Source organism: Alosa pseudoharengus, unplaced genomic scaffold (assembly GCF_046254945.1).
Source record: "Alosa pseudoharengus isolate Yale_2024_CS ecotype anadromous, Long Island Sound unplaced genomic scaffold, YU_APseudo_1.1 YU_APseudo_1.1_scf_15, whole genome shotgun sequence".
NCBI classification, from domain to species: domain Eukaryota; kingdom Metazoa; phylum Chordata; class Actinopteri; order Clupeiformes; family Clupeidae; genus Alosa; species Alosa pseudoharengus.
In genome coordinates this window covers 8,853,632-8,881,596 of record NW_027468620.1, presented here as the reverse complement: position 1 = coordinate 8,881,596, position 27,965 = coordinate 8,853,632, and the positions used below count along the sequence as shown (strand labels likewise).

General features: G+C 41.1%; 1 protein-coding gene across 1 annotated transcript in view; it reads right to left on the bottom strand.

Annotated features, from left to right (window-relative positions):
- The window catches only part of acoxl (acyl-CoA oxidase-like), a 38,506-nt gene extending 14,127 nt beyond the window's left edge, over window positions 1-24,379 (bottom strand). Inside the window, exons 1-17 of the mRNA XM_076285446.1 lie at window positions 24,213-24,379; window positions 23,728-23,824; window positions 23,549-23,638; window positions 23,239-23,325; window positions 22,944-23,042; window positions 22,373-22,487; window positions 22,032-22,118; window positions 21,429-21,501; window positions 19,955-20,087; window positions 17,841-17,875; window positions 14,372-14,488; window positions 13,693-13,846; window positions 12,565-12,654; window positions 6,014-6,123; window positions 2,844-2,955; window positions 2,514-2,601; window positions 331-401 (exon numbers count right to left, since the gene is read on the bottom strand). Of these exons, the coding sequence (XP_076141561.1) occupies window positions 331-401; window positions 2,514-2,601; window positions 2,844-2,955; window positions 6,014-6,123; window positions 12,565-12,654; window positions 13,693-13,846; window positions 14,372-14,488; window positions 17,841-17,875; window positions 19,955-20,087; window positions 21,429-21,501; window positions 22,032-22,118; window positions 22,373-22,487; window positions 22,944-23,042; window positions 23,239-23,325; window positions 23,549-23,638; window positions 23,728-23,824; window positions 24,213-24,328 (1,674 nt within the window). The 5' untranslated portion in view covers window positions 24,329-24,379. The remainder of the gene's footprint in view (window positions 1-330; window positions 402-2,513; window positions 2,602-2,843; window positions 2,956-6,013; window positions 6,124-12,564; window positions 12,655-13,692; window positions 13,847-14,371; window positions 14,489-17,840; window positions 17,876-19,954; window positions 20,088-21,428; window positions 21,502-22,031; window positions 22,119-22,372; window positions 22,488-22,943; window positions 23,043-23,238; window positions 23,326-23,548; window positions 23,639-23,727; window positions 23,825-24,212) is intronic.
- Window positions 24,380-27,965: the final 3,586 nt, after the last annotated feature.

Here is a 27,965-nt window from a genome sequence, read left to right as displayed (position 1 = left end):
CATGCAGTGTGGTTGTTTTTTCTCTGTTTCGTGTGTGTGTGTGTGTGTGTGTGTGTGTGTGTGTGTGTGTGTGTGTGTGTGTGTGTGTGTGTGTGTAAGAGTAAGTGTCTGTCTGTCTGTCTGTCTTATATTGATACATGAGACTTAATATGGACACTTTGTGACCACATCTGTGTGCCTGTGTGTGCTTCTGTTTGCATGTAGATAGTCAAATGTGAGAGCACACACTACCACTTCTGAGAACTTTCCATAGGAACAGTCTGATGACTCAAGCCTCTCATATCTTGTGGTATGAGACTGATTTAGAGTGGGGAGCTGTTTCACACATACCTTTGTGAGCAAGGCGTGGTCTTCTGCAACCTGGCATTCTTGAATAGCCAGTGCAAACTGCTCCAATGTCACTATGGAAACAAAATGAAGACAAAAATGTCACAACTTTTGAAAAAAAAAAAAAGAAAAAGAAAAAAACAGCCCCTTAAACTGCGAATAATGTCTTGTACACAGCTGTATATACACATGTATAGTATAAATGTTTTCAGGATTGAGACTAGGATTGAGACTAATATATCATACCTACATAACTTTTTACACTTAACTTTTTACACTACAACTATTCACATGAGAAGTGATGAGAAAACGAGAAAACGAGAAAACAAGTAAACAAGTATAACACAGAAACCACACTTGACCTCTAGTCATCAATCTACAGTTTAGTTCCTTACATATGGGCAATTCCATGGAAAATTACATTTTTGGTAACATCCATAACGCCAATAAAATGTGATGGTATGGTATGATGTGAATGATTACATGAAATTTGAGCATTTGCTATTTTTTGCTGAAGAATGTAAATGAGAAAAAATGCACAAAAAATGAATGCTATCATTCACATCATACAAATGCCAAGGCATTTAACTGGCGTTATGGATGTGACAAAAAGTCCACAAATGCCATTATTTTCATTTTCCTTACAAATGCTGACCAACTGCTTTTCCTCCACTAACTGATCATCTAGATCATATTTTGTTTACACATTGTACAATTAAGTGTTATGCACTAAAACAACACAGACATAGACAACACTGACAATCAGATCTCCGCCATCAAAATAAACAGTACTTAAACTCAGACAGCTCTATTTCATGCTAGACTATTTCAAGTCAAACATACTACAAAGATTACATTATATCACAAAGGTAGATTATACACAATGTTCTGCTCTCCAATACAAACCCACAATCACAATCACAAAGTGAGGAAAGTGTCACAACATGATGATGAAAGCCATCTGAAGACAGAGGTTAAGTAAATAGACCTGAGACAAGAAAAAAGCTTTTTCTGCTGAGGAAATTTAGATGAGTTGTTTTAATGTTATTGCACTCAGGTTGAAATACGTACTAATTGGAAAGTATTTTAGTTGCTGTGTATGGGAGACTGCACCTCTGCTCATGACTGTGGTATTGGGCTGTTTTGTGTGTGTGTGTGTGTGTGTGTGTGTGTGTGTGTGTGTGTGTGTGTGTGTGTGTGTGTGTGTGTGTGTGTGTGTGTGTGTGTGTGTGAGTGAGTGGGAGGAGGGTGAGAGAATGGAAAGATTATGATCACATGGGCTAGATAAAGAACCATACGGCCCTTGGTTGACAACTTGCAGAGAGGAGTACATAAACAACAGCAATGACACAGACACACACATTTGTAAAGACACAACACACAAAGATTCGCAATTATACAGACACACACATTCACACACACAAACATTACCCCCCCCCCCACACACACACACCCACACACCCACACACACTCACACATACATCTGAGAGTTAACTAATCCATTCCAGCCATTCAGAAAGTATAAAAATGTCATACACCATTGCAATACTATTTCAACATCTGCCTTTGATAACTTTCCTGCATCTTTCCACCTGTTCCTCTGCCTACACATATAAAGGTCTACCCATGTCACACTTACTTAAAAAAAAAAAAAATCACTCCTCAATTACTCAACACAAACATATTTGCCAAATCAATCCACTCTGGCAGTGAAGTCTGGTGGGTGCAATACATTGGTGGTGATAAGTGAGGTTCTCCCTTCACTGTGAAGCGCTCTGGGTGCCTTGAAAGGTGCTATATAAATGTAATGTGGTGTTGTTGTTATTATGTTGTCTGTCTGAATGCTGGACTGCTGGGGTTCCACAGCTGAAACCCAGAGGTTTCTCCAGAGACTTTCTAATGAGGAGACACAGCACTCAAAGAATCTTCCATAGAAATGTATGGGGTTAGTTCGCAATGCCGATATGGCAGTTGTCTACATATATAACCCGCCCCTTCCTGTAATGTAAGTAGCTTAACCAACCGCACATTTATCCTTTTTAGCCTTATTTTAGCGATTTAGGGGGAGATACTTATATTGTTCAATTCAATTTAAACACAAATTCGCCTGATGTACCTTTTATGTCCTATGACCTCCCTTATGTGGAGGGGGGACTTGTCTAAAAGGACTTTGGTTTCTCTCTCACCTCGATGAATATGAGCCAAGGCCAGGCCGGTGACATGATGGAGACAGGAGTTCCAAGCCCCAAAAAACTCGTCTTTGTTCTTCTCAACCTACAGTTGGAAACACGTCAATCAAGATCTTCACATGACATGGAGCGATGATGACAGTGTTGTGTTCTCAGGTCCATTTGGCATTTTAACATGAGGCAAGACAGGTTTCCAATACCATGGCTTAATCAGATGGAAATATCAGATGGAAAGTCTTTAGAGGAAAGCAATTCTATTCAATCGAGAGAATGTCACTGGTGTGTTTACTCACAAATACAAGTATGGTGTGGAAAAATGTTCCGCACCTTATTATAGAGCCTGGTAGCCAAGCTTCTTTGCAGCACTCTCTCCCGATAGCTTACAGCTTTCAGCAGGAAACTTAAATCACCCACTTTATCCACATTGAAGCCAAGGAAACTTACATATACAAACACAAACAAGCGTTTACAGTCATCATCACTTAGGAGTTTAAACCACATCAATTCATAATAAACATAAATAGTTGAATGCGTCTTTCAGTGTCTTAAATGTCCACTCTGTATGATGCAAACAAAACCTTTTGGAAAATAATTTAAAAATGGTTTACTGAGGTTTAACAGAGTACTGAGCACATCATACACTGCAGTAATTCATGCTCCTCCTTCTAGTTATAGTTATGGTTATATAGGCAGAAAATCATAATAAGGAAGTTATATAGCAAAGTTACATTTAATCTTAGCCCAAACCATTTCACCAATACAAAATCTTTAGAAACATATTTCCATGTGGGAGCCATTTTACACCGTACCGCAAAAGGTACATTGTTTACCTTTATACATTTAGATGTCAATTTCAGATAATTCAGAAAGAAAAAAAACACAACTGCCATCTGATGGCAATACAGCACTTTTTGACATTCACTACTAGGTCCACCAAAGCTGACTGTGGTGCAAGAGCAACATAAAGCACACAGAGAAATCACTGGCTTGGCAATGAACAATTACACAAGTAGATGATCCATGTCTGTAGACAGACAGCTTCTGGCCGTTTCTATTCAAAGGCCCGAGTCAAAGCCAACTACTAGGGACAGCGATTGCATGTGATGGGAGGTGGTTGCCTGTATTCTTGCCACCACATCCTAGCAAATTATATTTATGGCAACATAAAACCTAAATGATTAAAATAAAGGATACTATCTGTGAAACGGCTCTCGTATGAAGGGAACATTGAGGCCACTTTCATGGAGACAACTATGCGTGTAAATGGGAGGTTGCTTACTTGGCCTCAGTGCCATACTGGGTTTTGGATTAAGCCAGAGCGCTAACTCAATTACCATGCCTTCTTACTGCCAAGCACCATTCCCTTACCATACAGGCACAACATTCTAACATGGAACGGTGCTTGGAACGTCCTATTAAGTTTCCATAGTAAACGTATTGTAAGCTGCAGGCTTGGAATTTCACCATTTTAGGGGCAAGGTCACTTGGCCTTCAGTTGGGCTGGGCATCTTTGGTGGGGGGCACAAAGGCCACATGTCAGGGCACCAAGGCCAAAGTTAACTATACAGTAGTAGGCTATAAAAATAATCAAAGTTGTATTTAGCCTATTCACAGCAGTAGACCTGCATCACATTATGAAACATTACAAAAACATGAAACATGACATTACATAGAACTGTAAATAATCTGATCATCTAATATTTACAGATATCTAGGCTATATTTAATATTTATTTTATATTTGGCCTGTTATGAAATCATGTATTGAACAATTTACAATTCACAGCTCAGCTTTAAGAAACTCAAATAGCCATGCTTAGCATTCTGTGCTCATTAAGCTACTTCCACAAACTCTTAGTCAGCTGTATATCCTCTGATTTTAATATTTACCGATATAGGCGATATTTGTAACATTTATTTTGTATTTGGCCTGTTATGAAATCATGTAGAAAAATGTACATTGTGAAACTTAAAGCCCAAATTTGGAGACATGCATGTCGAAATTTGCTGCAAATTCAAAACCGGATTACTCTGGAACTGCTTTAAATGCATTATCGCTTCAACACGCGCACAAGAAAAGAAAAAAACCAATGAGCTAATGTCGCGATTTCCGATAACACAAGCTATTTTTATTGTTGTAATATTGAATGATTTCATAAATAAAGGGTGGAAAATTTGTACGCACAGTGTGTACAGGATTAAGGCTGGCGGCGCCACTGACCAAGGCCACAGTAGCCTGTGAACCTCTGATTTTCAAAATCACGGCCAAGGCAGGGTGCAACTGTTCTCTTCAATTTCCCTTCTAAATTACTTTTAATTGTCTGAAGACATCGATCGCAAGAATCTAACATTCTAAGCAACAGCAAAGCAACCAAAGTGCAGTCGGTTCTCCCGCCATGGTTTTGGAAATCACACACCTGCTGCATCTGAAGGCCCACGCATAATAAGGCCTAGCCCTACGACTATCACTCTACACACCCCCTGTTGTACGTCACATTTAAATTTGCTAGCTGATCCTGCCTCCTGTCTCCCCAAAATGCCATCATGTGAACAGATCAGCAGGCCGGCAAATTTTTACCTCGTTTTCAGACACACGTTGCGGCAAAAATACGTCTCCTCTTCCTGCAAATTTAGCGTGATCTCTGTGTGAAAAGGCCTTATGATTCAATTTAATCATATGATTTACTTGTCTCGCGAACCGTTCACCACAGCAATTAGCAACTAACATCGTTTAAAAGCTGAGAAAAAGCTCTTTCATGTGAAGTGATACTAGTGATACTGAGTAGGCTACTTCGCGAGTAGTTCAACTGAAGAATGGGTGAATTTGGACGCACTTTCTTTCTTGCCGTGCGCTGTCACTTTCTCCACTGCGTAAAATACAAAATTAATTTGCGCTGTGAATGCTAAGATAATTTTGACAGGCCATAGGCTAATAAAATACGCTACTAGTCGGACGCAAACCAGAATATTGAAAGAAGGGGGCACCAAGGCCACAGTAGCCTGTAAACCTCTGATTTTCAAAGGGGCATCACGGCCAACGCAAGGGGCGGTCGTGAAATTCCTACCCTGGTAAGCTGACAGTAAAGATAATTTATGTAACATAGAGGTTAATTTAACCTTCATCTTAAATACTACATGAGCTGATGCATGATGGGATCACATTTGCTTGTAGCAATTGTTGGCCATTGTTTTCAAGACCAACAATTACACTTCCCTCTTTCCTGCATACTTCCATTTATTTTATAGCCAAAGCTTAAAAAGGCTCAAAGTATAGAGGCCCAAAAGTACCAATATTCTGACCAATATATGAACATGATTCAAATGGCCTATGAAAGTAGGTTGTTTATCCTGCATGAAAGTAGGTTTTTTGGTCTGTGGTATCCAAAGGCAGACAGACGTAGCCAAGCTTTGGTATATTTGGCAAACTTACAGCGTGGAAAAAACCTCGGGCAGAGCAGTCCAATGGTCTGCTGAAGTTCTGGAGGGAGTGGTTTATACCTGGTTCTGAGGCTGTCTGAGGCGGAACTGGTCCAGGTTCTGATGAGGCCGGCCACAACGTTGTTGCCTAGCTGCTTGGTGTACTGGCTGAGCAGCTCACGCACCACCACCTGAGGGGGAGCAGAGAGGTGAGGTCATCACTATGACAACATGTTGGGCCCTGATCTCATTGACGGCCTGGGTTAACAAGCAAAGTTGGACAACAAGCAAAAATGAACTAAAGGTAATGTAATAACTTACTTTTAAGTTATTAAGAATAATTTGACTAATGTAATACTATGGGGACGATCCTAAGTGTACACATTTGTAGGTCAGTGCAGTGACCCCGCACGGCACACTAAAGCTTTAGTTCCTGCACAACAGATTGTTTGCTGCCCAGAGGCCTGCTGTGAGCTTTCCTGTGGCTCAACTCAAGCTGAGAGCAACTGGTAAAGTTTGCAGCAAACAGCACAGAGATCATGCGGTCGACTCCCAGGATGCACACAGAGATTGATGTAAATATAACATCTGTACTGGAAGTGGCTTCACATAAAATCATCGGTTAAATGAGTAATTACAGATTAATGTCTCACTCTGCTCTAATTTATTTCAGTAGTTTATGATCTTGAGGTCTGTGACAGATGCAATCGTCTCTGTAACAGGTGAGGTACACACTAGCTTAGGTTCTACTGGATTGTGAAGATGTTGTATAATGACTGCTGCTGTCATAAGTACAGGGAAAACTAGCTCAGGCAAAACTAGGAGAGAGAAGACAACACTGAAAGAAATGAGATCGAAAATGAGACACATTCCCTTTTCATTTCTAGTGCTGGTGCATCCAGTTCAGCTACACTTACAGTAAGCAGGTGGTATGATCCTCCGTGCAATTTACCGCACGGCAAAGATCCCATATTTTGGGAGGCACACAACACCCCTGCATGCTGCAGTGATGAAGCAAATTCTCGTCACGCGCCACGTGCGCTGGGCACGAGACGCAGGACTATGTTCGCGCCCTTACACTTAACAACTTCACAGCTTCACTCACTGTTTCTGCTTTTTCTTCAAATACCACAACTACCGTACTACAACATCCCGCCACTCATGAAACCTTCCGCCAACTTCTACAGGCCATGCTGGCCTTATGACTCATGTGTGGCACTCAGCCTTTCCACTCCTGCTACATTTACATATTTGGCGGCCGCATTATTTTGTCCAAAGCGACTTACAGCAGTGGAATAACATTTAGGCTATTAACATGCATTTTTTGATTTAAGCTACAAAGCTACACTACAGCAACATAATAACATTTAAGGTATTAACATTTACGCATTTTAAGATTTAAAATCCAGCTACTACTACAACTAGACACTGCCTCCTAAAACTTCAGCTTCTTTCATGTCCTCTATTATAGACAAGTGCTATTCCAAGAAAAAGTCCTTGTATATGGGTCTAGAGGCATTTCTTAGTAAAAGTTGGGAACAGGACTTTTTATCATAATTAACATGTGCTAAATCCAACTAGCCCTGTTCCCAAGCAGAATTTTGAGTTTTTAACCATCTAATTAGCATAAACAAAATGGCTGCCAAAATGGCAATTTTGGGCACTTTCTTCGGACGGGCATCATTATACCATGTAAATAAATTAATATTGTTCACATCTGTGCATCTCAGAAATCTCCCGTGGGCAATAAATAAAAAGAAAAGGCTATGAAAAATATAAAAATGCAAAAAAAACTGTTATTATGCTAATTAACCTTATTATCACCTTATTATACTCTTGACTATATTGTTTACGGTCCTCTTTGGCAAAGAGTGTGGCCTGACTTCATTGGTAAACATCTTCTTCGTGGTGGGGAGACACATGTTTGGAGTTTAAAATCATTGGAGTTCCTTTGAACTAATCACGAACAACCGTTAACTAACAAGCTAGCATCAAATCCTTGATTCCAAATGGGAAAGATGGCCAGCAGTCACATGTTTCATTTGATTAGATTATCTTAGATTCAACTTCATTGTCATTGTGCAGAGTACTGAAAATATATAAGTGTATGTGCAGTATGAACAGTATAAATATCAGTAGAATATCGCTATGTTTAAGTGTAATAAAGTGTGTACATTTATAAATATAAATAGAATACTATGGGTGCGATAGGTGCAAAATGTTCGCCTCCTTGTTGTCCCTGTGAAGGTTGCCATCGACATGGACACCTCAACAGGCACAGGCAAGGAGGCACGGGGGGCAACTGTGTGACACAGTTGGTGAGGATGCTCTCAATGGTGCAGCGGTAGAGGTTTAGAAGTTCACCAGGATCTGAGGGGAGAGGTTGTGTTCTTTAGTCTCTTCAGGAAGAAGAGATGCTGGTGAGCCTTCTTGATCAAGGTAGAGGTGTTGAGGGTCCAAGAGAGGTCCACAGAGATGTCGACATCCAGAAACATAAACTGGTGACATGCTCCACCTCAGTCCTGTTGATGAGGATGGGGCTTTGTGTGCTAGCTTTTGACTTCCTGAAGTCCACAATGAGGTCTTTGGTCCTCTTGGTGTTGAGAGCCAGGTTGTTGTCGGTGCTCCGTGATGTTAGGTGCTGGACCTCCTCCCTGCAGGCTGTCTCATTTTTGTTGCTGATGAGAGCAATCACCGTAGTGTTGTCTGCAAACTTGACAATGGTGTTAGAGCCATGTACAGGTATGCAGTCGTAGGTGAAGAGGGAGTAAAGGAGGGCTTAGCACACGCCGGTGTTCAGGGTGAGGGTTGAGTGGGTGAGGTTATCTAATCTAACAGACTGCGGTCTGTTGGTTAGGAAGTCCAGAATCTTGTTTCAGAGGGAGGTATTGATGTCCAGTTCACTGAATTTGGTGATCAGTTTGGAGGGGATAATGGTGTTGAATGCTGAACTGAAGTCAATGAACAGCATTCTCACATAGGTGTTGCTACTGTCAAGGAGGGACAGGGCAGAGTGAATTGCCGTAAAGATGGCATCCTCTGTGCTCCTGTTCTGGCAAATTCTTTTGAAGCACTCTATACTGCAAACAAAATCTACCTCTGGGTACAAATAAAGTAACTTGAACTTGCACTGGTTATAAAGTTATTATTCTAGCTATTAATTCACAGGACATTCAATCATTTTACTAACACAAAGGTTATGAAGAAATATGGGTAACACTCTATATTAAAGGTACATGAATTATCATGAATTCACGCATGAATTAATTCATGATTTATGCATTACTTCCTTTATCCTTTATATCCTATTAATCATCAGGAATTTACATGAATTCATATACTCTCATTCATGATGACCTCATGTATGAACAACACATCAACTAAAGCATTAGGTGTGATGGGTATATCATTGTGATTTATGATTTCTTAAGCATGATCATCATGATTACATGAATTTTAGGATAATTGCTCATGCATTCATCATGTCTGTGGCCCCTCAACTAAAGTAGTGAATAATGACATGTGTTTAGAGAACTCCAAAGTTATGAGAATTTGAGCAGTGATGACCACATTTTTGGCAGAAAAATAAAGTCATGATCATGGTTAATACATCATAATTCATAATGATGTGCCCATCGTACCTAATACTTTAGTAATGTGTTTATGTATGAGGTCACAAATGACAAACTATGGACTCAGTAAATTCCTGATGATTAATTAGATATTAATGAATGAAGTAATACATAAATCATGAATTACTTCATGTACCGTTACCGTAAAATGTTACCGAAATGGGTAAAGGCCTGTGTAACTTAATCCGAGACTTCATACATTACCAACCTAATTTGCTTCAATTATGTAAAATGTAATGTAAATCAGGTTTTATGGCCAAGTATACTTGGGTATACAAGGAATTTGTCTCTGCATGTATCCCATCCGTGAATTAGTGAACACACAGGTCACACATTGAAGCACACATTAACCTGGAGCAGTGAGCTGCCTTGCTACAGTGATGCCCGGAGAGCAGTGAGGGGTTAGGTGCCTTGCTCAAGGGCACTTCAGCCGTGGATGTGGGCATGGGAGACTAGTGCTCAACCTTTCCACCACCCACATATTTCCTACTGGTCGGGGATCGAACCGGCAACCCTTTGGTTTCAAGCCCGAAGACCTAACCAGTAGGCCACAATTTTAAACTTTACATTTCATAACTACATATCTTTCTTGACCCTCAAAAAACATTCGTCAAATACCGTGTGCCTGCTCAGTTATAACATTTTAACAATTACATTTTTCAAAGGTTTTTTCAGGTAATTAATAGGCATAATACTAGATTTTTTTTATTTTTTCACAGCCTGTATCCTTGATCTATTGGCCAAGGGAGATTTCTGTGAACAATATGAATTAATTTACATGGTATAATGACATCCGCCCAATGAAAGTGCCTTTTTGGCAACCATTTTGTTTATGCTAATTAGATGGTCATAAACTCAAAATTCAACTTGGGAACAGGGCTAGTTGGATTCAGCACACCTTATGTTAAAAAGTCCTGTTCCCAACTTTTACTAAAAAATACCTATAGGAAGCACAGATCTCAAAAATATCACCTGTCTATTAGCAGTCATTTTCCATGTATTAGACACATTGTGTATGAATCCGTGTATTAACCACAAATAGCCCAAGGAATCAGAATCGGGCTGTTTCAGATTGTGAATCAGATCGTGCTTTTATAGCCATACATGTGAAAGCATTTATTTTCATGATTCTTGGCTATACATGGGAATACATTTGTTTTTCTTCATTTTTTATGATTAAAGCACAATGTGTGTGTACACCCGTGTATTAACCTCACAGCTAAAGGATTTTTTGCAAAATCAACGTATAAACCTCTGTTATTAGTCGGGAAATTACGGTACCAGCCAATGGCATGTCCTAAAAGTGACATAGTGCCAGTGTCCTCTCGCAGGTCAGCCAGCGAGGGCTTTGGATTTGGGCATTTCAAACTGGGGGGCTAATCAGAGTCTTGTGACAGGTGATACAGCGATAGCCTCAAGCTACATGAACCCTTCCCAGTTCTAATGCGCTAATATGGCCGACATCCTGTTAATGCCTCAATACTCGATTAAGACAATTAATATCCAGATGGGATAACTACAACTGCCGTTTACGATTTCAAAAATACCCAACGTAATTAAAGGCCACTGGTGTGTCAAGCCTTTTTCTCATTTTAAAAAACAGACTTCTGAAGAGAGAGATTTCTGGACAGTGAGGCTTTGGCAGAATTCACTCTTTCCTTGTGACTTTAGTTGAGACAGAGGCTTCACATCTAGCCGTAACATTTTCACATGCTCTCTTTTAACCTTGGTCGCTGAAAAAGCAGACACTCTCATCTTATAACTTAATCAAATCAAAGTGCTTGCATATCCAGCCAAGCTCCTTTAATGACTGGCAGCCATTTTATCGGATGGTGGGGAAAAAATGGGCACATGATAGCTATTATACTGCAATTATCTTTACTACATCGCTACAATCCACATAACTGCATTTTATGTGAATAAATCTTCCTCTTTATTGGCAAGGAGAAACGAAATATTAAGTCTATGTTTACAATTTCCAAACATCATGGATGTATATCAAAAATAAACAAACATTAAACTGATTAGCAGTCCATCATGACAGTGTGTGCTCTTAGTACGCTGAAAACGTTGTTCACCTGTCCTGAAGATCCCTGCCTATGAAGTGAAAACTACCTGCAAATACTGCTCCACGTATTATTCACCTCTTGCTAAAAAATATATATAAAAGAAATCCAACATGCTCTATGCTGATATTCCCATGGTTTGTATTATTTCTTTCTGTATGTAAGAGGCTAATCTAATTTGAAGAGAAAGCCCACTGTGTGTGTGTGTGTGTGTGTGTGTGTGTGAGGCCTCCCTGAGCAGGCTGTGAATGGCGAGCCTGTGTGAGCGCGCTTGTGCTCTGTGAGGCCCAGTGTTCTGTCCAGCCTAGAGGCACTCTTTCTCCCCTCTGCCTCACAACAAGGGCCCCCAATTACATGACAGTTATTTAATAACCAGCTCCAGGCTCAAAACATGTTATTATTGCCAATCCAATTGAGCGCAAAAAAAAAATCAAACAAAACATAAAAATGTCTCATTTATATCTGTAATCACAATCCTGTTACTAGACTGCTAAGGTAGGGGAGGAGGAGGGGGGGGGGTGATCTGTAAAATTAAATCAGTCTCCACCTGCATACTAAGATATATCCAGCTACCCCGTCACTTTGCTTTTATGCTGACTGAGCTGCAGTTATTTGTTGGTTGCTTGGCAATCATGGGTTGTGCCTCAGTCCTTATTAAGTTATGAGGGGAGCACAAATTAAAAAAAATAATAAACCACCAACAACACACAAGTAGTAGTAGACTGAAAAAGATGCAAGGTTAAGCTTTCGGGCATGACACACAAAGCAAAGTTTAAAAGACACACATTGAGTTAGTGTGCATGTTGTAAATTTTAAATGACAACTATAAAACGTTTTGAACTTCAGAGACATGATTTTAGAGTCTGTCTCGGCACACAACAAAGTTCTGGTTTTGTGTTCTGCGGCTGTGCATGGCTTTACAGACGTGTTTTACCTGTAGCATGACCACATTGTCTCCTTCAAATGTCACAAAGACATCGGAGTCGCACTTCAGAGCTGGGATCCTGTTCTCCATCATAAAGCCCTAGGAAAATACAAGACTCTTCAACATATTGCTTGAATGTGTCTCACATGAATGTGACCATTCAGTGTGTGTGTGTGTGCATGTGTGTGCGACTGTGCATGTCTGTCTGTTTGTTGGTGCTTCTGAGTGCTGCCATGTCAATATGATGATGATGATGAGTAGAATGTCTAAAACTGTGTTGATGTTGTCAAACTCTATGGATGTAAAGAAATGCACAAACTAGTCAGAAGAAACCTACTGTGGTGTTACATATGCACTAACAGTGGTAAATGTCACAGGTATGGGGTTAAAAGTATGACTTCAGAGGAACACAAACTCCCGAGCTGAGGTGCAGATGCTGCGGTTTCTCATCGTAAAAAAAAATGAAAATGTCTCCTTTTCAAGTGAGATAATTTGGTAAAAGTTGGTGATGCATGACAAAATATGTAAATATTGCTTTTTGTTATATGATGTTCTTAGTTGACGCTCTTTTGTTATATGACGTTCTTAGTTGTAGGTACGTAATGTACAATGAGACTGGTGTCAACATCCAAACGTGTAATTACACCAACTGGAAGGTGTGTGAGACAATGAATGGAAAGTTTCAGTGGCCTCAAAAGTCAGCCACCAAACACATACCCAAACTTGAGTAAAACCACACAGAGACGGTCTACTCTATCAGATTATAAAATAACAAGCCCTGCAACAACACATTATGTATAATGTTTCAATGACCGATGTTATCATCTACATACTGATTATTATCAGGATATGCACACACACACACAGCATATACACAGAGAAAAGTAAAGAGAGAAATATATATGTATATATATATATATATATATATATATATATAGATAGATAGATAGATAGATAGATAGATAGATAGATAGATAGATAGATAGATAGATAGATAGATAGATAGATAGAGAGAGAGAGAGAGAGAGAGAGAGAGAGAGAGAGAGAGAGAGCGACAGAGTGAGCAAAAGAGAGCAAGGGAAAAAGAGAGAGCGAGAAATAGAAAGCAAAAGAAAGAGAGAGGGAGAGAGTGCTTACCATGCCCCCTGTGCACTCGCGGCACTCCTGAAGGCATGCCAAGTTTTCCCAGGTGCTGTAGGCCTTCAGGCCGGCCACTAGAGCCTGCAGGGAGCGATCACTCTGAAGGTCCCGACCCGCAAACAGGGCATCGTCTATCAGCCGTGCTGCATACCTACACACACACACACACACACACACACACACACACAGAGAGAGAGACATGTATACACACACTCACAAACAGACACACACAAACACGTATGCACACATATACACACACACACACACACACACAAACAAACATGCACACATGTGGCAAAAAGAAATATCCTCATCATGTCCTCACTTGACAATGCCACTTGACTCAACTCCTGGGCTACACAATGCATGCTTGAGAAGAGAGCCCCCTAGTGGTAATAATAGCTAATGGTCACTCATTAGACTGGCCCTCCAAACCAACTGACCCTATAATAATTATACTTTTGAGGTGTAAACAAAATAAGTGATATTCATCTGTTTGCCAGATGATATTTACTTATTTTAAATACTTATGTACTTACTTATTAAGTGCTTTTGATTTTTTTTAGTAATGTTTATGGTGAATGAATAAAGTACCTAAAGCCTGTCTAGCAATGTTATGCAGTTACTTTGAGGTGGTACTCCTCTGACCTAAACTGTGTGCAGGCTCTGAAGGTACCTGGTGGTGAAGGTGAGCGCCAGGGCAGCGGCCAGGTGTGGCATGAGTCTCAGGTACTGGGTCTGGTGCTCGATGATCTTCACCTCATCCTGGTCCTTGGGCCCAAACTGTCTCCGACTGTGACATCACATTCAAATAAAGACAGAAGGAGGCAATGGAAAAAATAGTGAGTGGGTGGGTGTGCACAGGGCCATGCTTGCATATGTGTGTGTGTGTGTTTGAATATGTATGTGTGTGTGAGACAAAGAGGATGTACTGCAAAGGAAAAAGGCAATGTGTATGTTGAGGTGGGGGGTGGATGTGTGTGTATGTGTGTGTTGAGGTGGGGGGTGGATGTGTGTGTATGTGTGTGTGTGTTGGGGTTGGGGTTGGGGTGGGGGTGGATGTGTGTGTGTGTGTGTATATGTTTGTGTCTGTGGCTGCTGAGTTCAGGAGTTTGTGGCTGTGTAGTGGAGACGGGTGCACCTGTTGCTCTGGGACCACCGCAGAGCTTATCTGTTCATCTGCCAGGCTGCAGGTGCAGGCTTCCCCTCATACAGCACAGGCAATGGGGACTGTGTCTCTGTCTGTGTGTGTGTGTGTGTGTCTGAGTGTGGGTGTGTATGTGTGTGTGTGTGTCTGTGTCTGTGTGTGAGTGTGTCTGAATGTGTGTGTGAGTGTGCGTGTGTGTCTGTGTGTCTCTGTGTCTGTCTGTCTGTGTGTGTGTGTGTGTGTCTGTATGTGTCTGTATGTGTGTGTGTGTGTGAGTATTGGGAGGGGGGTGCAGCATGAGGAAAATGGAGTATTCTTTAGAATATGTGCTTCTGGAACAAATTCATGTTATGTCAAGTTTAAGCATGAGTGAGATGAGTTGGATTGGCATGACCCAGATTGGAGCAAAGGTGACCATAGTGTGTGTGTGTGTGTGTGTGTGTGAGTGAAAGTGTGAGAGAGTGTGAGATGGTGTCTGTCTGTCTGTATGTGTGTGTGTGTCTGTATGTGTGTGTGTGTGTGTGTGTGTATGTATTGGGAGGGGGTGCAACATGAGTAGAATGGAGTGTTCCTTAGACCAGGGGTAGGTGGGGGCACTACAGTAGTTATTTACGAGGCAAAGTTTACATGACTTTCAGAGTGTTTTTGTTTTTAATGTCTGATAGTCCATTGTTTTGCACTTCTGGTGTAAATGAGTGAGAATTGTAAAAACTAAAACAATGAGCATTCTCAAACATGTCCTAACTATCCTGTTTTTTCTGGGTAGATGGCCTGAGAACTACACAGTAAGCATTCTCATAAACAAGGTATAATGTTGTGGGGGAAACTGCACTTCTTGGGTTTAAAGGTGTTCCAGATGCTCTAACCAGAGAGATGCACAGGGCTGATGGAGACTTTGGCGTCTACTGTAGAGGTTTGTCAGCCATCTTCTATGACCCCTCTCCTGACCACAGAATCGAGCGCACCTGTGTTTTGCAACTCTGAGGGGAAGTCCTCATAAACACAGGCCCCCGCAGCCTCTCTCTGGCACGCGCACACACACACACACACACACACACACACACACACACACACACACACACACACACACACACACACACACACACACACACACACACACACACACACACACACACTCACACTACTACTACCTTCCTCCCTTTCTCTGTAGCTTGTGGCAACCAAACAACAGAAAACAATTTCATTCAGGGGAGGAAGACACCCTACCAATCTCACAGGACACTACAGGATAATGTGTGTGATAAATGAATGGACTGATGGTCTAAGTCTCCTATAGTACTGTAGACCTACATGTAGAAATGAACTTGTGTGTGGCACCACAGTAGAGAGAGTTGTTATACAGTATGAATAGAAATGGGTGAGAGGGCACAATACATGTGGGGCGGTGGTAGCATAGTGGCTACGGAGCTGGGTTTGCATGCAGTAGCCTGAAAGTTGTAGGTTCATTTCCCGGCTTCCACTTGGACAAGCACTTCCCTTGAACAAGGCAATTGCAAGTTGCTCTGGGGAGAATGGCCCTTATATTATAATTGACATAAGTCGCTTTGGATAAAAGCGTCTGCTAAATGAATAAATGTAAATGTCTTGCAGTGTAAAAAGATCCTGTCAATCATTGCGTGTGTGTGTGTGTGTGTGTGTGTGTATGTACAGCTGCCTCTCTTCATGTGTCGGTGGAAGGCCTGTGGGGAGAGTTCAGTGGGCGTAGTGTGAGGATTCCGAGATGCAGAGATCTCCTTCCATCAGCACTAAATGTCTCTCTCTTTTCACCACTCTCTCTCTCTCATCGTGTTTACGGGGATGCCAGGCGCTTAGACAATCCCCTGCCCACGCATTCCACCCCCTCCTCAGGCCTACGCTTGTCTGAGACGGGGGCGACCACATGTGAGGAGGCAGCAGCAGTAACAGCAGCAGCACCGGCAGAAGAGAAGAGAGGAGAGGAGCTCGAAAACAGAGTGGGGAACACACACACACACACACACACACACACACACACACACACAGAGAGCAGAGACTCCCTGTGCACGGGATGTTCTCTGCGGTGAGCCCTGAGTGTCATAGCCACGCATTGTTTTGGGGGTTGAATCTCAAATGATTTGGGTCTTGGTTTTTTTTGGTCATTAATGTTAATAAAAACACAGGTGTGTATCATCCACCACTAACATGACTGATATATTATTTAAATAACTACAATCGCATGCAACCTGCCATGCAAAAATGTTTACTTATCACTCTGGACATTGTCTCTGTGACGTTTAGCGTGTGTATGTGTGTCCATAACGAGAGTTAGAGAAACCTTCCTATGTATACAGTTAGAGGCTGAATATGTGATAACATGAATTTGTTATACATATTATCACATGTTATACATGTTATGTCAAGTTTAAGCATGAGTGAGATGAGTTGGGTTGGCATGACCTAGATTGGAGGACAGGTGACCATGAGGTGCATCAACAACACATACTATGCGAGTTGAAATAAACAAGCTCCAGAATAAGGACTACTGTAGGCTAGATGTTACTCAGAGATTTGTATTCGCAAGGGATTACATTTAACAGCTTTGGTATTATTAACTTATATCAATGTTTTTTTTATCTATTAAAGCACGATTTAATAGATGTATGAATATATATCTTGGTCATACATCGTAGTCAGTGCGTACATCAAAGCAATAACGAAACATTTTAAGCACCTTAATTATTGTTAAATATGTGAAAACTTAATGTAAAACATGTAAAAACGATCAACAACAAAAAAGAGGGGTCCAGATCAACTTTGTGAAAGTATCTTTTATATATTAGCTAAGGACTTTCTGGGAGACACCTCGAAACATAAAGGGTAACTTATGAATGACTTGAGGTTAGGAAGGTTCTGGAAAACTCAGTACCAGTCTACACATTCTTTGGTGGTACACTGGTCTAGAACAGGTTTCACAGGGATTGTCACCACTGAGAACTTGAGAGGAAATCAGGCACTGTACCTGTGACTGTAGCGTACTGCAATGATGAGCCCCAACTGCAAGAGAAGGAAAGACAACATCAAACATCAAAAACAGATTCACACCCACATGCCACACTCTCGTGTCTGCAAGCGCACACACACACACACACACACACACACACACACACACACACACACACACACTAGATGACACAAACTTACTAACTAAAAACGAGTTACGAAGATGTGTTTATCAAACAAAGAAATGCAAGAACATGACCTACAGAAATCACTTACATAATTGCTAACAATTGTAAACATGAAATAGAAAAATCCTCTAAGCAATGTGGAGATAAATCTAAATGAGTACAAATCCTCATGCAACTCACGCAAGCACACGTATGCGCAAATTTGTGCAAAACAAAAACCTGAGTGTCAGGAGTAGATTAAAATGTGATGCATGAAGATAAATGAACAAATGAGTGTTTAGTGTCAGTTAGGTATGGTACTTGTACTCTACATCTACTTCAGTTTGAGATGTGCTTTAAAACCAATGGTTCATCTTTCAGACAGTATTCAGTATTGACCTAAGTGGCAACATGCCAAAAATCAGTGAACTCCGCAGTAACTAATTTTAAGTAAGTAATTTTAACATCTCGTTTTTTGATTACATTATTTACAAGTAATGTGAAAGAAAATAGCAAACTCCCTAGTTTATTCATGGAGACAATGGCAATTTGTTTTTTTTTTGTTTTTTTACTTGTGAAGTTTTTGTAAGCTTTATTTACTAGTGGCCTACCAAGCAAGGACATCCTGTCTGCAGGTCAAAGACCATGACTCACCCATGGCACTTACAGTATTTATGGCAACCAAAAATACAAGGTGACAAACGTAACCATATATGCATTAAATGAAATGTAATTTAAGCAATGGTGTTCCAGTAATCTTAATTAGGGTTGCATAATATCTCATGAATATGTGACTTCGGTACCCTTCCCTAACACAGCGATCAAAGTCATTTGTAGAATAGGAGCAAGACGTGATAACTCACAGACACATAAATGCACAAATCAAATCAAATAAACTTTGTATATTCAAATATAGCACCTCAGAAGCCGTAGTGCACACCGAATGCAGTAAAAAATTAACATTCACACCTAACTCCTTGTTTTTACAACTCACAGCATCAAACTGTTTGGGCTTGCTGTCCCAGGTGGGAGTCAGGTAGGGTTAATGTGACACACAGTGGAATCTCTTTGAGGGCACGGTGTTCTATTGGCTCAGCACTGTGATAGCAGGGACCTTGAACCTACTCCATATTTTTTAAGAAGAGCTCAGAGCACCTCTGCAATTATTTGAGGCTCCTCTATTGAGAATTGTTCAATTCTGTCTCGCTCCTGGATATGGTTACAGTGTCTTTTGAATTTTTACTATAAAGGGTCATACTTGCAGTGGTGGCGCCACAGCGCCCTCTATCAAAAGGGTCCTGCTATAGAATCATACCAGAGGAGAGCTCAATCAGAGACTTTATAACGATACACAGTACTCCAACTGTCTATACGCCACGCACATCCTGGAAGGCAACACCAGCACAAACATTTCTGACGGACCATCACCTAGATTGTTTCAGCGTACCTGTTTACACGGACCTGGTTGGGTGTTATGCCTAGTGAATGAGCATGTTAAAATGCTAAACAATTTATGTGTGTGTGTTTGTATCATTTGTATCAAGTTGTATAAGGAGTTGCCCTGTTGGGCATAAACAAGATATTTAGTGTCAGAGTGAACTCGAAAGGAGCAGAATATAAAAGAAGATGTCATTACTGACAAGCCTCTGGAAATAAATGTGCTGGCTGAACAGCCTTTCTTGGCCTATAGTCCACAGTTGTCTACACATATCCTGCCCCTTCCTGTAATGTAAGTAACCAACCGCATTGTTGGAAACATGATTGATGTAATCTTAAAATACCCAAAATAACTGCCCGAAGCCGTTACCAAGATGGCCGCCGAGTGGTGACACTTGCCTATATGGACTTTGGCTTAACCTAGTGAGTAGGTCAGTGGTCAGTGTTTTACCCCAAGCTTCCCCAAATCTAATTTGCATGTTAAAAAAACTGCGTTCATCTAAGTGATGGGAAGATGTGTTGTCCTTACCTTCATGGCTGCCATGGCCTGGACAGTGAGGCCGAGGCGCGTGGGTGTCAGAGCCGCCAGCATGGCGTTGAAGCGTCTGCTCTTGCTCTGAATCGGAGAGGAGTACACTCCATCCTCAGAAACTGTACCAAACCTAGACCATGACAAACACACACACACACACACACACACACACACACACACACACACACACACACACACACACACACACACACACACACACACACACACACACACACACACACACACACACACACACACACACACACACACCATATTAGTCCTTTCATTCAGAAACCAAACACACATATTTTATAACTCTGATGAATGTCATAACCAGCAGGTTCAGAGGAAGCTTCTTTCCTGCGGCGGTCACCCTACTGAACTCTAGCTCTGTAATGCATCCCGGTGACAAACAACCAACTAAGCCCCCCACCAACCCTCCCCGGACAATTGCACTGCCTATCCCACCCATAGTGTTCTATTTATTTACAAATGTACATGCTATAATTACACTTATACATAACCATATTCTACTGCTCTTCATACTATCCATCCTGCAAATACACTTATTCTTACTACTCTTATAATGTTACTGATTCAGCACTACAATGGTACTGTTACCACACTGCACATAACTGTACATTCTGTACATATGTCTATATTTTTTTTACTGAATATCCATATTTATTCCATTTTCTTATATTATATTCTGTTAATACACTGCATACAGTGTTTCCCATACATTGACTTATTTGTGGCGGCCCACCACAATATCAACACTGACCAGTGACCACCACACAATGATTTTCTATGTTGTACTACTTAAATGGGATGAAATCCTTTCATTGTGCACCTTTGCACAGCCTCTCCTTGTGTCTCTGTCCCTCAACAAACCTGCATGCACATTTAAAGAAAACTTAAAAAATCCTGCAAGGATTGTTGTTGGCATAGAAGACGACTGGCTAAATCGTGATTAAATCCATTAGCATCATAACCACATTGTGCAAATTTGTTCAAAACTGTGAACTCCCCCCATCATCTACCACCACAAATAGAATTCAATTATGTGGGAAATACTGGCATATATCTATATTATTCTTAGTACTATTATAATGTTACTTCTACTACATTGCATATATCTGTACATGTTGTTCATACATTGTTCATATTACATAGCCATATTTATTCTGCTCTTATAAGGTCACTGCTAATACACTGCACATATTTATATTTAATATATTACTCTAAACCACCTTCTGTAAATCAACTGTATACTACTGTCTACACTGCACTATATTTCTTGACCTGTCTAGGCACCACCTGTCTATACTTTGTATATCACACTGCACTTTTCTGCTTTTTTTGCACTTCTGGTTAGATGCAAACTGCATTTCGTTGTCTTTTTACTTGTACTCTGCACAATGACAATAAAGTTGAGTCTAATAAGTCTAAGTGAAATGTTTAAACTCACTTGTTAAGAAGGTTTTCCCGTGGTATCCTAACTTTGTTGAATATCAGTATCCCATTGTCAACTCCATGAAGGCCTGTATTGACAAAGATATACATATTACTCTCAACTACACCCAAAACATGGATTGGATAACATTGGATAAAATCAATCCAACTAACACAGGATCCAACTAAGGGACCTAATGGACTAATGATGCAATGGACCTGTAAACTATTGATGGACTTTATGATATCAATATCAAATACATAATATCATAATCATAATATGGGAGTGAGGATTAATGGGAGTAAGGCTACTGCTAATACATTGCACATATTTATATTTGCATTTAACTTATATGACTGTAAGCCATACCATTTTCTTAACTGTTTACTACTGTCTACACGGCACTATACTGTATGTCTTATATGTTTATACTGCAACACCTGTCTATACTGAGTTTCACATTGCACTTTCCTGCTTTTTTTGCACTTCTGATTAGATGCAAACTGCATTTCGTTGTCTCTGTACATGTACTCTGCACAATGACAAAGTTGAATCTAATTTAATTTAATGTAATCTAATCTAAAAAGCATGACTGGAGACAATGAGCGCAAACCTCACCTTCCTTGTGCTTCATGTCAATAGCGGTGACTCCAGGGTGCATGGTCCCATCCTCATCTCGGATGGGGACCACGAAACAGTGCGGACCTGAGACGAGACACAGAGGTCCTCAGGACAACAGACAGGAGGGAATGGAGAGAGAGAGAGAGAGAGAGAGAGAGGGAGAAGGAGAAATAGAGAAAGAGAGAGAGAGAGACTGAGCGACTGGGAGAGAAAAAGACAAATAGAGAGGGACTGAGAGAGAAAAGACAGACTGAAAGGTGACTAGGAAAGAGAGAGAGAGAGAGAGAGAGACTGAAGGAGAAAGACAGAGAGAATAGAGTGATAGAAAAAGAGAGTACCTTGAGACTCTCCATTTACAGTAAGCTGAGCAAACACAGCGGCAAAGTTTCCCTTCATTGAATTGCCAATGTACATCTTCTGAGCATCCTCGCATGGTGTGTGGATGATGAACTCCTACAGAAAAGAGAACACAAAACTTTTCCACTCAACCGTGGCTCATTGCAATAAAGTAAATGGATTAATAAAAATAGTGTATGAAGCACATACACTTGGCTCGCATTTAGATTACAATAGTTTTTCCCATGACAATTTTCAACAGTTCTATGAAGTTAAGAATAGGCTACTTAATGTAGTATTCCTGTTACATTACATATAAAGACTACAAAGTTATTAATAAATTATTAAGATTTTGTAAGTGCTGGAATAATTATCCAGTTATCCAGTGTGGTTGTATATATGTCAGTGTTTAAAGAGGTATGACCCCAGAATATGGCATGTCAGCGCCACTCTTAAAAGGCCCACTAAATTCCCTGCATTACTGAACGGGAGGGTGGGTGTCATTTTATTGGCTGTTGAGTCCAACAACAGCCTTCATGATCATGAACTCAATCTTTTGTGACCAACAATTACCTGAGTGGAAGGTTGATAATGGGCTTCAGTCAGGATTCCACGGACATTGCTCCCGTGACCTCTCTCGGTCATGGCAAACATCCCAGTAAACTTCAACTCCTGACATCCAATTCAAATACAGACACAGACACAGACACAGACACACACAGACACACAGACACATAAAAAACACCAGAGTCATTTGTCATACTCACCCTAATATATTCAAATATACAGAAAGCAACATACATTCTTAGAGAATTGCACTTGCTAAATACTTGTTACACCATGGAATCTGACCAGGACCATTCCATACCGACACAGGTAAGTACCACCGCTCCTTTTGCACTGAGCTCCCTAGGTTGGTGACGGCACCACCATATAGTCCACAAACGACACCCAACTGCAAATGTCAAGGCATGAGTACAATAAGATATCAAATGTAGCACACCAGACCAACTGAATTACACATGAAAATATTACATATGAAAATATCATGCAAATACTCTCAGGCCTGGGGTGGGGTGGGGGATACCAAAGCTTGAAGCTGTTGACTCAGTTAAGGTGTGTTGGATTGAATTCATATTGTGCTGCCTGACGTGTGGAAATGTGAGAAGATGGCCTACCTTTACTCCAGTTGCCATATCTGCAGAGCACAGAAGCTCTGTGATTCCCAGGCTTTTAGCCAGAAAGCCCCTCTGGCCATCTTCCTTTACCTGTATTTTCATAACAACATGGATTAAAAGCTGCCAACAACATATGCGCATTAACTATTTACAATTACTGTTGTGCGAGTTTTATCCACCTGGTCTATGAGCTGGCTTCGTATCAGTGGCAGTTTTAAAAAGTAGTGGAGTCTCTCGACTGTCAAGTCCCTTGCCTCGTCCAGAGTGAGGTCGTAACTGTTGAACAAATAGAAACGTTTAAGTGTAGCCTAGTTTACCGTAATCCATCATTCTGCCAACAACGAGGGACTGATCAAGATAATAACCTATGTCTTGTAGGCTATATGTAAAAAAGTTAAGAGCGATCTACCATAAATATAACCTAAAATAGAATTAAGAAACGTTGAGATAAGACAGTCCTTTGCGATGTTTTAAACTGCAACTTTACAAATTAAGCTATATGGCCAATACAGGTTAGCCTACTAAAGCTCAAGGCCAAGGACAGTCTCACCTACATAAATATCGGTAAAGTTCACATTGGGAAACGACGACGGTGCAACAGCTCACAGGCTACAGCTTGTTACGAAAACCCATTGAAACAATGTAGCCTAAAAAGCTAAGTTACCTGTTTGATTGAAACAATTCACAGATGGAGATTTCTCTCCTAATTTGATCCTTAACTTCCCAGAATTCTCCATCAAGGTATTTCGCGAGGGTGGTAGAGGAATATTTTTCAGCCATAGAGGCGTTTTTTCCAGATGTGATTTCCCTATCTGTCGGCACACCATTGAAGCTGACTGTACAGGGCGGAACTTCCGTGTTAGCCTAGTGATGTCACGGGTAGACTACATTTGCTTCATAATGTTAACAGTGCAGTTAGCACAGAAAGATTCATCGACCAGCGTTGACTAGACTGAAAATGCATTTCCTACAATTCTATTTAAATATCCACTATTCATTTTTTTATATGCTCCTGCAATTTACCGTAGTTTATCCAAACACTAGCCTATACTATGGTCTTAGTTCTAGTTTTATCCATGCATGGGAAACTGGCCCCAAATGTCTAGGGTAGCCTACTTGTGTTCTTTTTTTTCTTTAATGAATGATTACTTTCAGATTTATTCAGCATTTGTTGAGCAGCTCTTACAAATTGACCTTTACACTGATTCATTGTAAAGACAATCTTTCACTTGCCATACAAGAACAAAATGCTTGTTTAACTGTGTGGTTCAGCCCTAGCCTGGCATAGTCTGATTTTATCAAAATTTGAGTCTGGATTGGATCATTTGGATTTGATTAGGCCTAATTTTCACCTCACCTAAAAGTAGGGGGGGGGGGGTGTTATTTCATGAAAATGTTCAGATTCAACTTTAGCCAAGATTTTCTAATGCTCCCATGTCTTTGGAATACATTGATGTGAAAAATTTCAAATCAAGCCCGAAACCCCCCCCCCCCCCCACCCTGAAAATTACTTTTTCAACCCTGAAAATGTGTGTTTTTTGCCAACTTTCAAAGTACATAGTGGATTTATGTTCATGCTGGGTCCTTTAAAGGTATTTCATGTGGCATGCAATGCCGTAAGAGCACTTTGCACTACAAAGTGTCAAGGTCATATTTTAGGTTAAAGGTCACAAAATGGCTCAAAATGGCTATTTTTTGCAAAAAAACACACAATATTCTAACATTTTGTTAAGTTCAATGTAGAGAAATGTTCATTATGGGCCCTTTGATGGTCTTTCATGTGGTATGTCATGCCATGAGAATAGTTTGCATTATAAAATATCCTATTTCAAGGTCATATTAAAGGTCAAAGGTCACCCAAAATGATCCAGAATTACATTCAATAAGAAACATTAAGCAGTCATAATGTTCTGCATGGTTCACTTCACCTTGAGCAGTGGAGATGTTTTACGAGCAGATTTACGCAAATGCTGATAACTTCTCTATCACTGTCATTGCTGTCAGTGTCCGTGGCAACATGTACTTTTCTCCTTTTGGACTGGAGTTGCTCAGTTGCAGGGTTGTATGTATCATCAAAGTCCTTTTAGGCAAGTCCCTCCACTCGGCAGCCATATTGCAACGCTTTTTGGGCACTCATTGGGCATCCTATTCGGCAGAAATGCGCGTGCACAAGGCTTCACGACACCAACCTTGCTCCAGCGGCGAGTTCACAACACATGATTGGCACGATGTCTTCACAACACACCATAAGATTGGCTCAATGTATTCACATCACATCACATGATTGGCTCAATGTATTCACATGTCGACGTTTTGCCGAGGAAGGGGTGGGATATGTGTAGACAACGGCCATGTTGGCGTTACAAACTAGCCCCATGCATTTCTATGGAGGATTTTTTGAGTGCTGTGTCTCCTCATTAGAAAGTCTCTGGTATCATCTGCTGTATTTACCTGCTCTGAGATACTATCAGTAGATTCAGTGGTGGTCTCTATGGTTGCCTCCCCCATAGCTTCTTCGTATGTTGACCCAACCAATGCTGTATCAGCCCTCTTCCGTTCCTCTTCCTTGTTCTGCATGGCCTGCAGGGCCTTTTCCCTCGCATTCTTTCGTTCCATTGTTCGCTCCCACTTTCTATCAACCTGCTCCTCACAGTAACCTTTGCGACCATTACGCATGGAATGCAAGAACTGCCATTTCTCATCCCCCATCTTGATCCCAAAAAGGTTTTCTTGGGACACTCGTGCCAATTTGTTCTCACAAAAAATGTCAACAGATTTTCCATATCCCCATTGTACTCCTTCATGTCAGTTTTCCATTTCTCACTTTGTTTGGACTGTGGCCAATTCATATTGGCGAGGAAGCGGGTATAACGGCTTCTACACACAGTTGCGTTCCATCAAGTGGGTGTTCCGGACGGTAGCTATGCAAATTACTTGAAGTATAACCGAAATTTGATTGGTTGGTGCCGTCCGTCGATTGGCTTGATTGGCCGGTGCCGTCTGTCGGTGCAGCAACAGCTGAACTTCTCAATGCGAGCGACGGGAGAAACGCGACACAACGGACCCACAATTCAGTTCGGCAACGGATGACGTAAGCCCATGTAAAGTGAATGGGATGCGTCTCCAGCACTGCAACACACGCAACTGTGTGTAGGAGCCGTAAAGGGCTTCAATTCTGCTGGCAATGTATTGCTCCCCAATGGTGTATATGTTGCAGAACAACCAGTGGTCTTTTAAAACAGAGGCGAGAATCTTTGCTGCCATAGACCTGGTTCGCAGGACTTTACCGGCCCTTGCAGGGTGAAGAAGATACATCATGCATTCAATGATATCCTTCTTACGGGGCAAGACACCATGAGGGAGGTCAGATTCTTCCATATAGGCCACATCTTCAAGTTCCTTCTTGGATTTTGACCTTGTTCCATGAATACAAATCGCCATTGTTAATTTGTTCGTCACTACTGGACATGCCAAACTTTAATTATGGTGAATGTGGGTTTTGTCACTGAATAAAAGCCACATCACATGAGACTGTTTTTTAGAAACAAAATATCTTAAGTTGTATGACACTTAACTTTTTCTGCCAGTACTGTGACACATTTCGACGAGAATCATGATTTGATAAAGTGTGGGAATGTTATTGATTTTTTGGGGGAAAAAGGCATTTCAGTGACCTTTCACCTACAATATGACCTTGACATTAGACTTTTCATTGTGCAAAGTACTCTTACGATATAACATGACACATGTGAGATCATTAAATGGTCCAACATGATAATATTTGTCGGTTGTAATAGGTCAAAAGTGGAAAAGTTGTGAAATATGGCAAAAAACACGCATTTTCAGGGTTAAAAAAGTAATTTTGGGGGTGGGGGGGGGGGGGGGGGGGGTTTGGAAGAAAATTTCAAAAAAATTACACAGGAGTGCTTAAAACATCTTGTTGCATCAGGAAATCAGGGCTATTGTGGTATTTGGTATTAACAGCCCCCCCCCCTACTAAAAGCCAGTCTGAATAGACTCCGCCCACAAAATGTCAAATGTCTTAATTACTGTTTTCTGTTAGTCTTAAAGTTATTGTATCTGTCAGTGTTGTGTAATAACATGATATATATCGAGGTCGTACTGCCGGCCAGCCACGCAGGAGCAGGTCAGTGATCTGGCGACTGAGGACCAATGGCATCGGAGGAGCAGATCATGGGGCTTCTCTCGGTGGCACTAAAGAGTGCAGACCCAGGACTGGGCTGCGATTGACAACGCCGGGACTCAGACCTGGGCGGCACTAGAGAGTGCGGAGACTCAAGACTGGGCTGCGATTGACCATGCCGGGACTTGGAATTGGGTGGCGCTAAAGAGCACTAGAAGCTAGAACTTGAGTCAGGACTGGTGGGACCTGGGGGGGGGGGGGGGGCACTGGGCT